Source organism: Macaca fascicularis, chromosome 12 (genome assembly GCF_037993035.2).
Source record: "Macaca fascicularis isolate 582-1 chromosome 12, T2T-MFA8v1.1".
In the NCBI taxonomy this organism is placed as follows: Eukaryota; Metazoa; Chordata; class Mammalia; order Primates; family Cercopithecidae; genus Macaca; species Macaca fascicularis.
The window spans coordinates 64,746,985-64,764,565 of NC_088386.1; the positions used below are offsets into that span (position 1 = coordinate 64,746,985).

At 39.7% G+C, this 17,581-nt stretch overlaps 1 protein-coding gene across 1 annotated transcript in view; it reads right to left on the reverse strand.

The window, feature by feature from the left end:
* Positions 1 to 17,581, reverse strand: part of LRP2 (LDL receptor related protein 2) — a 213,793-nt gene that overhangs the window by 48,454 nt on the left and 147,758 nt on the right. Inside the window, exons 47-52 of the mRNA XM_005573401.5 lie at positions 15,289 to 15,420; positions 13,393 to 13,594; positions 9,418 to 9,713; positions 6,938 to 7,454; positions 3,620 to 3,772; positions 2,926 to 3,096 (exon numbers count right to left, since the gene is read on the reverse strand). Coding sequence (XP_005573458.3) covers positions 2,926 to 3,096; positions 3,620 to 3,772; positions 6,938 to 7,454; positions 9,418 to 9,713; positions 13,393 to 13,594; positions 15,289 to 15,420 — 1,471 coding nt within the window. The remainder of the gene's footprint in view (positions 1 to 2,925; positions 3,097 to 3,619; positions 3,773 to 6,937; positions 7,455 to 9,417; positions 9,714 to 13,392; positions 13,595 to 15,288; positions 15,421 to 17,581) is intronic.

Consider the following 17,581-nt stretch of genomic DNA (forward strand, 5'->3'; position numbering starts at 1 on the left):
AGAGGCCTGCAGGGTTAACTTTGCAAACACCAGCAGGACATTTATTATTAATCGTGCCGTGGCACCATTAGCGAATACTTTTCCAGATGAACAAACCTCCAGAGAAGGTTCTCTGATTTCAATATATTACAGAGGATCCACAACCAAATTCCCAAGTCCTCTCAGTTCCAAGGGCTTTCATTACTATGGGTCTATATCAGAAATCATTTCTAAAATAGTGACAACTTAATATTTTAAAAATTTGGAACATATCCTAAAATTCAAACAGGAGATAGAACAAGCTATCAACTAAGAAACCTGATAATGTTAGCCATGCAATGTTAAAAATATTTCCTAAAATATAATTTATGGTAACTTATAGAAGCCATAGGAAAACTTGAAGATGTGCTTGACCTCTGTTGATACGGATGCAGGTAAATGACCAGAAATCAGTCACAATCTGATTTATTTATTTATTTATTTATTTATTTATTTATTTAGAGACAGTCTCACTCTGTCACCCAAGCTGCAGTGCAGTGGCACAATGTTGGCTCCCTGCGACCTCCTCCTCCTCCTGGGTTCAAGTGATCCTCCTACCTCAGCCTCCTGGGTAGCTGGGACTACAGGCAGGTGTCACCACATCCAGCTAATTTTTGTAATTTTTGTAGAGACAGGGTTTTGTCATGTTGCCCAGGCTGTTGTTGAACTCCTGAGTTCATGCAATCTGCCCTGCTCAGCCTCCCAAAATGCGGGGACTATAAGTGTGAGCCACTGCACCTAGCCACCATCTGTTTTTTTAAAAAAATCATAGACCAGAAAGTAGTCCTGAGACGTTCCCTTTCAGTTCCTTTGTAATCTCTGTAGAGAGACCTCAGATACCTCTATGAGCATTTTTTGTCAAGAGTAGAACTACACGGCCATGCGTGGTGGCTGATGCCTGTCATCCCAGTAATTTGAGAGGCTGAGGCAGGCAGATCACCTGAGGTCGGGAGTTCGAGATCAGCCTGACCAACATGGAGAAACCCTGTCTCTACTAAAAATACAAAATTAGCCAGGCGTGATGGTGCATGCCTGTAATACCAGCTCCTTGGGAGGCTGAGGCAGGAGAATCGCTTGAACCCAGGAGGCGGAGGTTACAGCAAGCTGAGATCATGCCATTGCACTCCAGTCTGGGCAACAGGAGCAAATCTCCATCTCAAAAAAAAAAAAAAGTAAGAGTAGAACTACAGGCACAGCTCCAATGATGTGTTGGTGCATCCCAAGATGTACAAGGAATCAATTGGATGCTCTATAAAAATCTATTGCTTTATGTGTCTATGAAATATATTTCTGAACACAGGCATTGCTACCTCTCCAGGAGGTAACCAATTTAACATGGCTCATGAATATTAAAGTTTCCTTTATTCCCAGATCACAGTGCCTCATATTATGATTTGACTTTTAGACTGAAATCTACTGCCTAAATTTTATAATCCATCTACACAAATAATCTATATTGGATTGTATCAAAAAGTAAACAGAATATTGTACAACTAGAAAATTCCTTTTTTCGTCTCTAATGCTCCTGGAAACACTGTCTAAAGGTACACTGAGTGAAACCTACTAAGCTTTCAAAACCAAGAAAAATCTATAGGATCCAAAGAACAATAAAAGTCAGTTAGAAAATTGTTGAAGCTCCTTTGAACATCTTGATGCTTCTACTAATTCAATATAGGATTGCATGGAAAGCTAACTCAGCTCTCTGATGTGCCTTTTAAGAGAGGATACACACACCATGGGAAGGGCTAAGAGTATTACCATCAGTATATCACATCAAAATGGTATAAGTAAACTAGAAATAATATTTCACTGCTTCTAATTAAAGTTAATCTCTACCCTAAGAGTGAGTTAGTATCTGCTACAGTAAATTCTGCAATGAGAATGCTAAGGGCTACTTTAGTGTAGCAAATGAACCAGTTCAAGGGAAAGTTCTGGAATTGATTAATTATGCCTGCCATGAGCACAGGAAGAAAGAGCACTAGCATGTGTGCCAGGTATTCGTTCTTTTCCAGTGGCATGTCCCAAGGGAATACGGTGTTAGAGAACTCCAAACTTTTCTACACTGACTTTGGCAGCAAAATAAACATAACAGAAGAAAGGAATTTCTAAAAATAAAATTAAATTTAAAACTTTGAAATAGCTCTACTGAATGAATGGCATTTCCATGCTTTTGAATGCAACAGGCTGTTCCTGGATCGCTATCCATAAATGCTTATGCAGAAGACATTACTATGGTCCAACTAGGCCATAACTAGCAAAATTCAAACTAAACCCTCAATATGGGTATTCTTGATTAACTGTTGATTAATAATGCATATCATCTTTTTTACAATGAGTATTTTTATTGAACAGTATATTTAACACACTTAAAAAAAATTATCCTATTACCAGAAAGATGTAAATGCCTTATCATATTGGATTAATGTTAACAGACTCTACTGCTACCTAAAATACTGCATTGCACTTAATCATAAATGTGCCAAAGTATTTTAGGGAAAGTTTTCCAAATCCTTTTATTCTTTTCCTTTCCTCAAATACTAAAATTAATCATATATTTCATAGGGGAGAGCAAAGTAAAGAGATAAAAAAATTAAGATGAGTTGCACACTAAGCTGACTACCATGGGGAGAGATTATTAGCTCTGTTTTCTAGATGAAAAAAAAAAAAACAATAAGAAGTGAAAACACCAGGTCATAAACCCTGATCCATATGATTTAAAAGTTCACCCTCTTTTTACTGCACCACCCCATAGAGCTCAGCAGTTTTAGTTAGAAGGGTGACTTCCTCCCAATGACTTCCAACAAACAGGTCAGTTAGACAATAGAGGGGACTAATAGACTGGAATCACAAGCTCTGATGTTTGAAATAAACAGTCACACAATTGTTTTATGCTTTTCATGTACGTACTCTATGTAACCCAAGTGGGCATCTGCCCAGTAGAGTAGATCATTGGTGTAATCAATGGTGATGCCATTAGGCCACTCTAACTTGGTGGAGATAATCACAGACTTGTTGGTTCCATCCATGCCTACTCTCCCAATGTATGCGCGGTGACCCCAGTCTGCCCAGTAGATGTACCTGTCAGAGCAAACACAAAAGGTCAGTCCCTGATGCCAAAAGAAGTCAGTAGCCAAAATACACACCTTTTCTCCATTTAGAGAAATGGAGTCTGCATTCTGTAGAGCCCCTCAGAAAGGAAAGAGAGCTAACAGCAAATAATCTAAAAAAGATAAAGGAAGGGGACAATGTACAGAAAACGTTCACAAATAAACACAACTAACTGGATTTCAGTGGCTTTGACATAGAGAGTCCAGTAAAGAAATTGGTTTTCTAAAACCACAATTTTCTTTGCACACAGCCAAAATACATGACTCGAAAAGTGCAAAAGTGTGTCAGGGCAAAGAAAACAGAACAGCTGATGATGATGATTTGAAGAAGCCATGCTGCTACTCATTACACTAAATGATTTACCAAGTAGGAAAAGCAGAAGACAAACCCCAGCAAGACATTGGCCTTGAGATAACCATATGAACAACCTTTTTGGTAACAGAGGCGGAATAAGGAGGTGAAAGAAAAGCCCAGGATTGCAGGGAGACAATACCCATATTGAGGGTGAAGGGCAAGTCCTCTGGGATTATCAAAGCAGAAGGTGTTGTTGGCATCCACACAGTGCTGGGCCAGCATGCGGCGGTGTCCACCATTAAGTTCAGAGACAAAGAGGCCATCCAGGCGGGCATCCAACCAGTAGAGCTTTCTAAAATGAAGAGCCAGGAGTTAACCAATACAGTCACTTTGTGAAATGGGACATATTTAGCCACCCAGTTTCCTATCCAAGCTACCTGAGAATCACAGACAGTTGTTAGAAGTCACCTTTCTTCAGGCAAATGAGGGCAGGGGAAAATAGGAAGTTGGTCTTCCTGCAGTGAGGCAACAAAGGGTGCAAGACTGTGTGCAATAATTCCCACTTTAAGGTGGTGTCATGTGGACAATACTGGGGACACACCTCATTCGACGGGGCTGGTTTTACTTTCCTCATGCAGCATAAGGCACCCTCTGCAGGCAATGCAAAGGCTTAGCAGAACAGGGAAGCAGAGGTGAGTATCATGAATTACAGTTTAAACGGTGGAGTCAAGGAAACAGACTTGTCTAAGTGTGTCACTGAAACTGCACAGAGAAACTCTGAATTATGACATCCTTAAGATAAAGATTATGACACCCTTAGGATAAAGAGACATCCCTGCCTCTGTCAGACAGGCTGTCAAAATGAGTTTCTTAACCTGTGACACGTTTTACTTAATCAAACCTAAGAAGCTTTAGAAACATATTAGGATCTGTTAGAAACTGCTACTGCAAGGATATTTCTGTTATAAATATATTTTTATTCAATAAAATTTATTTTTCTTATAAGGTAAGTGTTCTTAACCCAAGGTCTTTACCCAGAATCAGAGAAGCCAGCTTTGGGGATCTGTGTACTTTCTAAAGGGGCCCATGGTTTTCACCAGAGTCTTATAGTAACCATAACCTTCCAAAGGGTTAAATGTCCCTATAATGAGAAGGTCATTTAGGATTCGATAACCAATTCCAACCAGAAGGAGAATGATTTCCCTTCCAAAAGACCTGAATGCCTCTTTGCAATAAGTACGCCCTTACCCATTCATGCTGGATATCTGAATAGTTGGGATAGTAACATCGCTTCAGGCTTGAGCAAGAAGGAATGAGTATCCATATATGTACAAGTCTTGCCAGTTAATTCACTTGGGTAAACGACTAAATCCTGATTAATAAGATGGCTATAACCTTGGATTCCATCACTAGACACTAAGAACAGTGACAATAATAGTAGCTAACTATTGAACACTTGCTAAATGCCAGGCCTTAGACCAGGGACTTTTTAAAACATTACATTATTTCAGATCACAACAGGCTTAGAAGGAGTTGCTATTATTATTCTTGTTGTATTATTATTCCTGTTGCTATTACCATTCAAGTCCTGGTAGACTGGATACCCCATAGGGCACTCTACTCTGTTGAGCTTACTGTTTTCCCATTAATTTCTCTTTATTCCACAGTCAAAAGACACCCTGTGAACAGATTCTTCTCAAGAAAACATGGAGAAGATATTCCATATCCACTACTGGAAAAATTAAGATAACTGAGAGCCAACAGTATCTTCCAATGTACATAATAGTGGTTTAAAAAGTTATATCAAATGGAAACCAAACACCCTAGTGTTGACAGCAGAAATTTTTATTAATATTGGAGAAGAAAAATTGTTGCTAATTTCAGTGTAGCTAGTATCTCAGAACTGCCCCCTACCAAAGTAAACACAACTGAGCTCCATTCTGCCTTTGTGCTTTCAGGAACATTGATCCTGGTTGTGCACCCTCCTGGACTTTCAAGAAAAGTTTACCCTACCCTCACCTAGACTTTCTTGCCCATCTTCCTCACATGTATTTAATTCTCTTCTGATCAGGAACACACCTCAATAGAGAGGAAAGTAGCTGAAATCCGAGAGAAATGTCATTCTAGCAGTTTCTGAGAGAGAGGGCTGAATGACAATATCTTATAGTTCGAATATTGTTTTTTCTGCACTGGAACAAAGGATGGTGACAAGAACAGTACCATGTTCAGTTCTGTTCCTGGAAATCATTAATCACTATACTTTTTGACACGTAGGATATGTGAAACAGGAACTGATACATACAATAGGAATGCTTAGTCAATGTTTCATTCATTATTCAGCAAGCACTCAGCACCTATGTCAGGCCAGCTACTGGTCAGGGAGAACTGGGAAGCCAACTCTCCCCACCCACTTTAGGATCTTTACCCTTAAGGGGGTCAAATAGGAGGATGTGGAGAGGAGTCCTCTGGAGGTCTAGGTTGACTGCAACAAGAATCTTTATAGCATAAGTGCCTGCAGATTGATGTCTATTGACCACAAGGCCAATTAGTTTATGCTGCCAAGAATCTGATAGATTTGATATTCAATAGAAATGTTAAGAAGTGTGGTTGATCTGGTAGTTTAGTTAAAATACCACTGGCCTGCCTTAAAGCCTGTCAGTTTCCAGAAGGGCAATCTCAAAACAAGAGTCTCGTGTTAGCCATTCTCCAGTTCTCATGACCAGCCCATGCTGGGAATGACTAGCATTGGTTGGTTTTTTTGTTTCATTTTGTTTTGGTTTTTTTTTTTTTGAGACAGGGTCTCACTCTGTCACTCAGGCTGGAATGCCATGGCATGTTCTCGGTCTCTGCAACCTCCATCTCCTAGGCTTAAGGGATCCTCCTACCTCAGCCTCATGAGTAGCTGGGATTACAGACATACATCACCATGCCTCGCTAATTTTTTCATTTTTCATAGAGACAGGTTTCGCCATATTGTCTAGGCTGGTCTTGAACTCCTGGGCTCAAGTGATCCTCTCACCTCAGCCTCCCAAAGTTCTGGGATTACAGGCGTGAGTCACTGCTCCCGGCCAATGACTAGTATTGTAAGCAAGCCTATGCACTTCAGGAGAGCAAGGGCCATGTCTGCCTTGTTCCCCTCAAAACCCCTGCTGCTTGTCATCACACTGGGCATGTGGGAGGGACTCAGGAAGTGACGACTGTGAATGCACCGGTGAATGCATGAATTGTCCCTTCATATCATCTCCAGTTAAGTGAATGGCCAGGAACAGTGAATTCTCTTCCCTTGCAATTCCTCTTTCCATAAAAATGATACTATAAATTTTAAAATAATTAGATATTCTCTTCTGTATCTCTCATTTGAGTATCAGATACAAAGCAGAAAATAAACCTGCAGAAACATTGAATGTATCTGCATATTAACCCAAGTTGAAAAATTAATTTCCTATCAACATGAAAACATGGTTAGAATTTTTTTTTTAATTTTTAACTTTTAAAAAGCTCATCAGTGTTTTCTTACCTGGAAACCCACTCTACAGCCAGACTTTCTGCAGCTGGTAGTCTGTGGTTTATGATTGTCTCCTTGTTTGTCTTATTCAGAAACATTCTCTCAATGACTTGCCTCTGTGTATCAATCCAGTACAATCTCTTTTCTACTCGGTCAAAATCTAATGCCACAACATTGCCCAGTCCTTCCAAGATGAGGGAGTAAAAATAGCCATCTATAGTTAGATTTCTCAAATAGTAACGGTTGCTAAAAATGAGATAGGGTTCGATGTTACTGTTTTGCCGGCAGGTCTTTCCATCTGGTTCTCGGAGGTAGCCTGGGGCACACTTACAGATGTAGGAGCCTATTACATTCTCACACTTCTGGCTACAGACAAAAGGCGTCTCTGTGCATTCATCAATATCAACACAAGTCCGCTTGTCAGACATAAGCTTGTAACCAGGACGACAGGAACAATAGAAACTGGTTAAGGTGTCTGTGCAGTTATGATCACAGCCACTGATCGAAGGGTCATGGCATTCATTAACACCTGTAGGTAAAAGGCAATTCTTAGAGATCCTAAAATATCAACAACCAACTCACTATAATGGCTCAAAGTCAACATTCTACTAAATAGAGCCAATTCTTAATGAACCATGCTAAGACAGACAACAGAGACTTCCAAATACTGTGGATTATTGAAAAGTCACTATTTTTCAACTTCCTCACCAACTTACTCCTTCATCAGCAGTTTAAACAACTAATATAGGAGAAATGAGAAAGAAGAGGAGAAGAAAAGAGGCTGGCCAGTGTGCTGGTCAAACAGGGCTCAGGGAAAATTTTCTAAATGCTCTGATTTGTAGCATTTTCCAGTGTGACTGCTCACACCATGGTCAAGCTCAGGCTTCCAGTGTGACATCACTGAACACGGAACCACAAAGAGATACACACATTTGCCTCTCACAAGATGGCATCAGCTCAACACTAGGTGCAACACAACACTACATGTCCCTCTGGCTGGTCCTGTAACACGTGGGCAACCTCACCCAAAAATGATCTACAGAGGGAGGAGTGCATGTTCTTATTAGTTCTCTATTCATCAAGGAGCAATAGATTAAAACTTCATGCACTGCAAAATCCATGATCCAAATATCAGACCAAGCTCTGCCACTAGTTTACCGTGCACCCCCCAAACAATTCATTTCCTGTCTATGGGCTACAGTCTTATCATCTGCAAAGAGAAGAGGGTACAGAAGATCACTAGGACTCCTTCTAGTTGTAAGAGTGAATGTTTCATAGGTTTGGAAGAGACCTAATGAGATCACTTCCTCTTCAAACTAAAAATTTTAATTTCAATTTTGTACTATTGGGAATTTAATTCTTACAGTTTAGGTAAGGCAAAATTAATTAAAATGCAATGGGAATCTATATGAATTAGGACTAAACATTTAAAACTTCCATATGATTTTTGTATAAATGTATAATATAGCACACATTTTTCTTAATTATTAAATGGTTTTTGAAACTTTGGTAGAAATTTGTAGAAGTTTTTCTTATAATGGAACAAAAGCCAGTTTTAGATGATTTTTAAATTTTTTTCATTTTTTTTCTTCAACTTTTATTTTAAGTTCAGGGGTATCTGTGCAGGATGTGCAAGTTTGTTATAACAGGTAAACACACGCCATCGTGGTTTGCTGCACAGATTTTTTTAATATTATGCCTAGATATTCTCTTCTCTACATTTCCACAGCAGTTTCTGTCTAGCATTTAATTTTAATGTTATTTCATATGAATCTTATCTTTCATATAAGGACAAAAACTACATTATATACCTCCGGGTCAATTAGGCAAATACTTTCAACGAGTACTGACGATTAACCAGTGAAATAAAGAAAACAAAATAAATGAAATGATATGGTCTCTCTCTCAAAGTATTTAAATTGTTATTACAGAGACAATACCAACATACATGAAACAATGATTACCAGGATTAAACACCACAAACAGGATGAATTGCCAATATTAAGGAGTTCAAGATGGTGCTAAGCAAAAAATACCCATGTTATGGATTCTCAACTGCTTTACTTGCGGTGGTTGGGGTGAGAGGGATATTAAACTCTCCCATTCAATTACCTGAGGACAAAAATGAAGAACAGGCCAAGGAGTCCTAGCAGAGGGATGCTTCAGGCAAAAAGTCATTACAGGGATTCAAGAGAATCAACATGGTTCTCTTCATTCTCGAGTACCTTATTTGGCAATGTTAAATGATGGCCTGAATATTTGTCCATCTTCTGTTCTCTCTAATGACTATCTAAGTAAAGAATTGGTCCAAAAAAATGTGTGTCCCCATCTTATATACCAAAAAACCTTGGTACCTTTTGCTATACCAGGAATAGTGATTTTATGGTAACTTTGTAGTTAGAGGACAGGTTGCAAAGTCTAAGTCATAAAGGGTTAAGAATCCATATTCAGTCTCCCCTGTATCCTTTCCCCAAATCCTCTGTTGTACTCACCACAGCCTTTCTCATCGCTGTTGTCCAAACAGTCATCCAGGTGGTTGCAGAGTTTCATCATCTCAATGCAGCGCCCATTGTCACACTTGAACTCATGAGGCGGACACGTGGGTTCTGGGGTGTGGCACAGGTGCATCAGCTCATCAGATCCATCTCCACAGTCATTATCCTCATCACAGACGAAGGTTTTACTAATGCAGCGCCCGTTCTGACAGGTAAACTGATTCTGCTGGCAGGTCTGGTATAAGCAGCCCCTCTCATCACTATAGTCACCACAGTCATTGTGCCGGTCACACCTGTATCATGAGATCCAGTACCACTTTTAGAGAGGTTGACAATAAACCTCAACTGTTACCCACTTGGAGCTTTGTTTCCTTCTCCATCTACCTAAATGCCAGATCAACCATTTTAAAAACATCACCAGTGTCCCACCAACATGGGACATGTACACATATGTAACAAACCTGCATGTTGTGCACATGTACCCTAGAACTTAAAGTAATATAATAATAAAAAAAAGATCACCAGTGTCCTTGGTCCCCTTTCCCCCAACATCTTCATCTACCCCACTAATCACCAATTCCAGAAGAATCCAATATTTGGCATTCCATACAACTTCCTCAGGGGCTGGCTGCTACCATTAGAAATGCTACCATTAAATGCTACCATTTAATAGCTATAGACCATTAGGAGGTCTATAGCCATTAAAAATAATTGTATTCATTTTTCCCTTAGTTGATAAACTAATTAAATACAACTTTTGTAATTTTGGTATACATCAGATCTATGAGACAGCTTATGAACACTGGCACTATCTATGTTCAACAGATAATGAGATAGCCAGTGGGTACTGGCAATGTACTGGGTAATCACATGATAAAAGTGCCCATACCCAAGTGGATACTCATAGGGTGAGTGCTACATATTATAAATAATATTATTGGGTGTGTCCTCTAAGAACACATATCTTCCCACTGGAATAACGTTTACATTGTTAGTCCTGTTCCTTCCATCTTTCATTACACTCTTGCCATCTATCATGAGATGTGAGTCTTCATGGTGATGTAAATGAAAGCAAGCTAGTAGGTTAGTATGGCACACTGGCCAAGGAAGAAGGCATGCTGTAGTACTAGAAGCTATCTCGAGACCTAACATACACAGGCATCATTATAACAATATAGTTTCCTGAAGTTCTGTGAGCCAAACTGGCCTTTCTTCTCCATATTACTCCAAGATCCCATAAAAGTTGTGATGTCTAAAGGGGGTCTCACATAAGCATAAAGGAATCTTTGATAGGAATGAACAAAGCTAATGGTTTTGAACAATTTAGCATAGAAAGCATAGGAGTGACACATAGAGCATTACGAGATGTGAAGGCAACAACAGTGAATGTGGTCAGTTTTACGACTGACCTATAACCAGGCCTGCTAACCAGCACTGCCATCCATAAACCCAGGGCCTTGTCAACATGATTTACAGCAAAATGTGTGCACATAATTGTGAAGAAAGCTGTGGTCAAGGCAGACTGGCTCGGCTCCATTTGGTCTCCCGGGAGCTATTTAACTCATTTCCAAATGGTTTGAAAACACCAGTGCTTTCCTTTCTCTAATTTAGATCCAATGTATGAGGAAAAACAAGTCACCAAGCAAATCACCAAGCTTTCAGACACTATTGCAAGTCAGTATTCTCGCTCACCACCAAATTGTCGTCCCTCAGTCTTATCATCTATGATTTTCAGCAGCATCAGTAATGAGTCAAGAGAAAAAAAAAAGTCAATAGGAAAAATGATCTCCTGTCCCACTGTACAAGATGGAGAGCACACTTTCTGCCAAGCAAGCAAGGAGATGCACACTAACAGCACACCTAGTGGAGGCTACTCCAGACACACAGATTTTGGACTTATTTAAAAGCTGATAGCTCAGGTTTTCAAACAAACAGTATTTTTTTTCTCTTCTACTATATCCCTTTCCAAGGAAATTCAGAAATCTCAAGGAAAAAAAGAAAGAGAGAGAGAGAGAGAAAGGGAGAGAAAGTGAAGGAAGGAACAAGGGAAGAAGAAAGAAAGGGAGGGAGGAAATGTTACTGTGCTGTGAGGTCATAGTAACGATAAAGGAAGAACCCAGAAAGCTCAGAATGGGAGGAATAAAGGAGATAACTTGGAGTCTGATCAAAATCAACACCTGCTACAGTTCTTGTGCCTAGAGTCTAAGCCTAGGTATTCAGAATATATTTACATCTAAGACTAATGCTATTAGCTATTTACCAAATTCACAAAAACTATAGAAGTGCAACACAATAGAACTCTTGAGCAGTAGGGAGAAAATACAGACAAAGAATTATCCACTTTAGCTGCAAAAAATAAAAATCTACACTTTACATCCCTATTACTTAAATACAAAGCATATTCTACTGCAGCTTCACTACAAAAGAAGGCAGCTCCATCTCTTCAATGTCTTTGGATTGTCAGTTCACAAACTGCCACCTCTCAGCAATGTCCACTCATCAGAGGATGAATCACGCACAGAGTATATTTTCTTGATAGCATTTATCCACTTGTTAAATTACTGCTGAGTCCCTGCTCCTTCACCTCCTCCTTCTTCCTCAGGACCACCACAATAAACACACAATCGTACACCACACTGGACTCCAGTGGTACATTAGCGCCTGTTGATGAGCCGTCCGCCCCTCCAGTCAATGGCCCCTGCGACTCTGCTGCTCTGATCTTGTGCCTACTTAGTATATCTTTCCTATTGTCTTCCTTCGCATGATGTAAACTGGCCATTCCTGTTGCTCTCAATGTGCCTGTGTGTCCCTTAACAGTCCTTGGCACAAGCAGTACCTCTTCATGGCTCCAGTTGTGCCCAAATGCCTAAGACATACTTTCACCTCAGGAAGTCCTACTATGTCAAACTCACCTTCCACCTTGAGCAAGCTCCTTTCTGGACTCCCCTACTTTTGCTAATGCTCTTACTATTCTCCTAGTCAATCAGGATTGAAACTTACAAATTGTTCTTCTTCTCCATTTCCTTCCATAATCCAAGTATTTGTTAAGTGAGATGACGAGAAGTTGGGACGTTAAGAATGTATATGAACTGTTTGAAGAGGCTCATTTGGAGAAAGAGGTAAGAAGTCAAACAGTGGAACATTGCAGGAGAGGTCCCCCAAACCAGCAGGCTGTGAGCTGAATCTGTTTGACCCACACAGTGTTTTAAGAATTTTAAAATTTGCTTCCAGCTTTAAAATCAGACTATTTCATATGAAAATCCAGATTTCCAACTTCTCTCAAAAACTGCATCAGAAAATCTGGCCTCCCAGCCCTCCTGCGTGATATTGATCAATGTCTGCATCCTTAGTTGGAGACACTGTCTCAGTTCACTCCACCTGCCTCTCCTTGACCCTGAGCCTAAGAGCCAAGCTCTATTTATCACCATGCTTATGCTGTTATTTTTCTTATAGCAGAGAAAGGAGAGTGAAACCATTCTTGTAATACCAATGCCTCTATTCCAAGTGGAAAATTAAGCAGGTCACTAGCTTCAAGAAAGAATTCTTATCTCAAGCCCTCTCCACTAATCTCCCCGGCCCCCTTTGCAAGGCCAGATTCTGTCTTTCACAGGCCCTAGGCATTTTTGCCTTCTTGGGCTCCTTCCTCCATAAAAATATCAAAAATTATATTTAATTTTAAATTGTTAATGATATTATATATTAACAATTTATTTAAGTATCTAACTTCTTTTCATTTTAATGCAGTCATACTGGTATAAACCCAGATATGTTAATATTATATATTAAAATACTTTCTTTGATGTAAAAGGTTTTTTTTTTCCTCTTGATTTTAAAAGAAATCCAAACATTTTCATAGGCCACCAAAAGCAACATGGGCCCTGGGCACTGTGGCCACTGTGCCTAATAGGTAAGTGAGCCCAGCTCCCATGGACATTTGAGGCTTGCTGGGTAACTTTTGAATCCTCAATTCACCTGAATATCTCTGGGATACACAGTCCGTAACCACAGGTGAATTCATTTTCAGAGCAAGTTCTCCTGGTGCAATTCTGATTCTCATCGTAGCCATCAGTACAATCCACATCGCCATCACAGACCCAAGACTGGGGAATGCACCTCCTTTCCGGAGGCCTGTCATTCACACAGAGGAACTCGGAATCCGAGCAATTTTGATTATCTGAAACCAAAGCATGCAAGAATCAGAAAGCACGAGAGCTCAGTGCAGCAGTTAATTCTCTTTGCTTTAATGTTACTTACCATTCTAAGGATGAAAGGAAATGGGAGGAAAACACGTAGACAAATTACATTGCTACTATAATAATAGATCATAATACAAATATCTCCAAAGGTTCCATTTTAATTGCTTTGGACCCTGGCTTTTTCAAAGAAATCAATATAATAAAACGACTCATTTATTTTTCCATAAAATACATTAGAATGGTCATACTTTTTCCCTTAGGGCTTCAGAAAGCCACGACCATTTTGTTAATTGGACACCAAACGCCTTATGTTTTGGTAACTTTTTTTAGTTTACAAAGTATAATCACATAAGCACAACGTGAGATAGGTATTTTTACACCAGTTGTATAGATGAGAAAACTAAAGCCCAAGATGGTTAACTGGATGTCTCAAAGTCATAGAACTACGTGAAGAGCTAGGGCTTCAAACCTAGGTCTTTCTCCTCCAAATTTGGTGCTTTTTCAACTACATTATAGCTACCACCCCAAGCAGTATTGGGGTGGAGAGGAAAGGCATATGCTAACAGAGTTGTCAGAAACCATGATGCTATGAGGAAAGAGATGAGATACTGACATCGAGTCATTAGTGTCCACAAAATAAAAGAACAGGTGTTTTATCCAGTCTCATTGTGGGTGAATAGGAAACAAAAGAAAGAAGGAGATGTTGGTAAAGACAGCTGGGAAAAATGCACACGCCACAATCCATGTATGTGCAGCTGTCAACCACCCACGTCCGTGGACAGGGTGGATAGAGTAAATGTGGAGTTGTGACCCACCCCCACAGTTACAACACAGGAGGGTGCCATCAGATGCAAGCAGCAGGGAGTCACTGAGTCTATTGCCCTACCATAGAAAGACATTCTGATTAATTCTTGGACTAGCTAAGACTTCCATACCCTGTTGGTAATGAAAATGATGTTCCACTTTCTACTCAAGAGGCGTAACACCCCTCCCTCCATACGGCTTTAAGGTGACGAAGGAAACTAGAAGCAGTCCATTGTTATACTGTGAAGGTTGCTATTAAGAGTGGCCAACCACTGGGTGCAGTGGCTCATGCTTGTAATCCCAGCACTTTGGGAGGCCAAGGCAAGAGGACTGCTTGAGCCTAGTAGTTTGAGACTAGCCTGGGCAATGTAGTGAGACCTCATCTCTACAAAAAAATATAAAAAATCAGCCAGGCATGGTGGTGGGCCTATGATCCCAACTACTTGAGAGGCTGAAATAGGAGGATCGCTTGAGCCTGGAAGGTGGAGACTGCACTAAGCCATGATCCCACCACTGCACTCTGGCCCGGGCAACAGAGTAAGACCTTGTCTCAAAAAATGAAAAATAAAAAATAAAGTAGCCAACCAAGTATTTGTGGGTTTTTTTTTTTCCCTAGAAATGTAGGATGTTACGTCCATTAGCCAAATGTAAGAGAAAGAAAGTAAACATAAAGTCATTTTTCATTACTCTGAAGCATTTAAGTGGATGATATCAAACACTCCCAGCATGGAGAAACAAAGGTAACATTCTATCAGTGTCCATTCAATTAAATAGAAATCTTCGATCGTACTCTCCAAACACAGAAAAACAACTCTACTGCCTTTCCCTGGAATGTGACTCTGCAGAGGAATTAATCAGCTTCACTTACGGCACTGGTGCCTTTCATCCTCATCACTCATATCCCCACAGTCATTATCACCATCACAGATCCATTCGCTTGGGATGCACCTCCCCCGATCACACTTGAACTCATCGGCGAGGCAGGTTCGCTCAGGGTGACCTGAAAAGATCAATAGCATTCTCAGTGAAAAGAGTGGTTTGCAGTCCAGGAATCTGGAGACAAGCTGGCTGGAGCATGGGTTGTCTAGACAACCTGAACCAGAGCATTATTTTATTATACACATCTAGGGTAGTCCTCCATTAAGACTAGTACCAGTGACCAACAGTTTGAGGTAAAAGCAGTCAACTGACAGTGCAAAGCCCTAATTATCTTTGGTGACTAAAATGAGATACAATATTCCCTTATGGGTATGGTAGAGAAAGAACATTTCTTTTCCCAGGAAAGATAGGAATTAACTACTATTTCACACGTTTCTATTTTAAAATCTACTTTTCATCCAAAACCATTTTGTTTCGTGCAAACTCTCCCTGGCCTGCACTCCCCATCCCCGCTTCCTTGCTCCCTTTCCTTCTTTCCATAACACTTACCACCATCTTTCAACATACTAGACAATTTACTGATTGATTGCCTGTCTCCCCTCTTTAGAATATTAGCCCATTTGGGCAGGGATTGTTGTCTTATTCACTGGCACAGCCCAAAAGTTCCTAGAACATGGCTGTTCAATAAATACTGAATGAAAATAAGTCACTCTTCCACTTCAAATTAGCCATCACTGATTCAGATTCTTTAACCCTAACCCCACATGTTCCTATTTAACTAATCAAGGTGTCATAGGCTCCCAAACCCAGGGTGTACTGGAATTAGCCTAAGGCGAGAGAAAATACAATTGCAACTGATAAAGACATAGCCTAATCATAACAGTAAGAAGAAACAGGCTCTTTTAGAAGCTGCTATGAAAAGTGTGTACATTGATCCAGACCTATTTTTTTTGTTGTTGAGACAGTCTCACTCTATCACCAAGCTGGAGCACAGTGGCGCAATCTCGGCTGACTGCAACCTCTGCCTCCCGGGTTCAAGTGATTCTCCTGCCTCAGCCTCCCGAGTAGCTAGGACTACAGGCACCTGCCACCACGCCCAGCTAATTTTTGTATTTTCAGTAGAGACAGGTTTCACCATGTTGGCCAGGACGGTCTCGATCTCTTGACCTCGTGATCTGCCCACCTCGGCCTCCCAAACTGCTAGGATTACAGGCGTGAGCCACCACACCCGGCCTGACCCAGATTTCTTGAAGAGATATATCCCCTTTGACACAGCAGCACCACTTGTGGACATCTAGACTATATGGATCTTTCTACATGTGCACAAAAAGGTTTCTAAAAGGATGTTCATCCTGGCACTGTTTTTCATAGTGAAAAAATGGAAACAACCTAAATGTCCAACCACTAGGAAAAGGATAAAAATACATGGAGACCATTCATATTTCAAAGTATTCTTTGGCAGTGTACAGGAATGAGGCAGGTCTGCATTTGCTGACATGATATTAAGCTTAAAAAATAAAAGCTAATTGCAGAAAATATGTATAGTAACACCCCATCTGTTTTTTTTTTTAACTATATATCAAGATATATAAAAGTAAAGTAAGATATATAAAAGATAAAAGTAAGGAGAATTCACACCCATCCTTAATAGTGATTATCTTTGAGGAGTGAGGGGATTGGAGAAGGATGAAAAAATGTAAATTTTACTTTTTTGCACATCGTATTATTTCTTTAAAATATATTTCTGAATATTATTATTTTACTACAATGAGGACATATTCATATGTAGGTTATATGCTTAAATTTTATTTAAATAGATCAGGTCATTGGTACTCATTGCTATTACTATGACTCTCATCACCATAGAGAAGTTTAAAAAGTCATATTAATTCTTCATATATTTGAACCAATAATTCACACATTTGAACCAATCTCTAAGACTATTCTACTCATCTGGTAGTTATTAATTATTTTCTCTACAGGTCCTCAAAACTCTATGTGTCCTTTGCTTTCTATAAAACTTTCAGTGTTGGGGAAAAAGAACTTAGTGAAGCACTCCATATACCACTCTCCAACACAGAATTTAAACCTGAGAGAAAATTGGAATCAAAAATAGTTCGACTTCAGCTATAAAACTATACTAATGATCCTAAGAAAATATCCTGAAAATAAAATGTTTTAAATGTGGTGTTAATATTTACTGCAACAATATATACAATAGAAAAATAAAATAAAAGAAACCTAATGTTTAATAATAGAGGCAGTCAACTTGATGATACTAT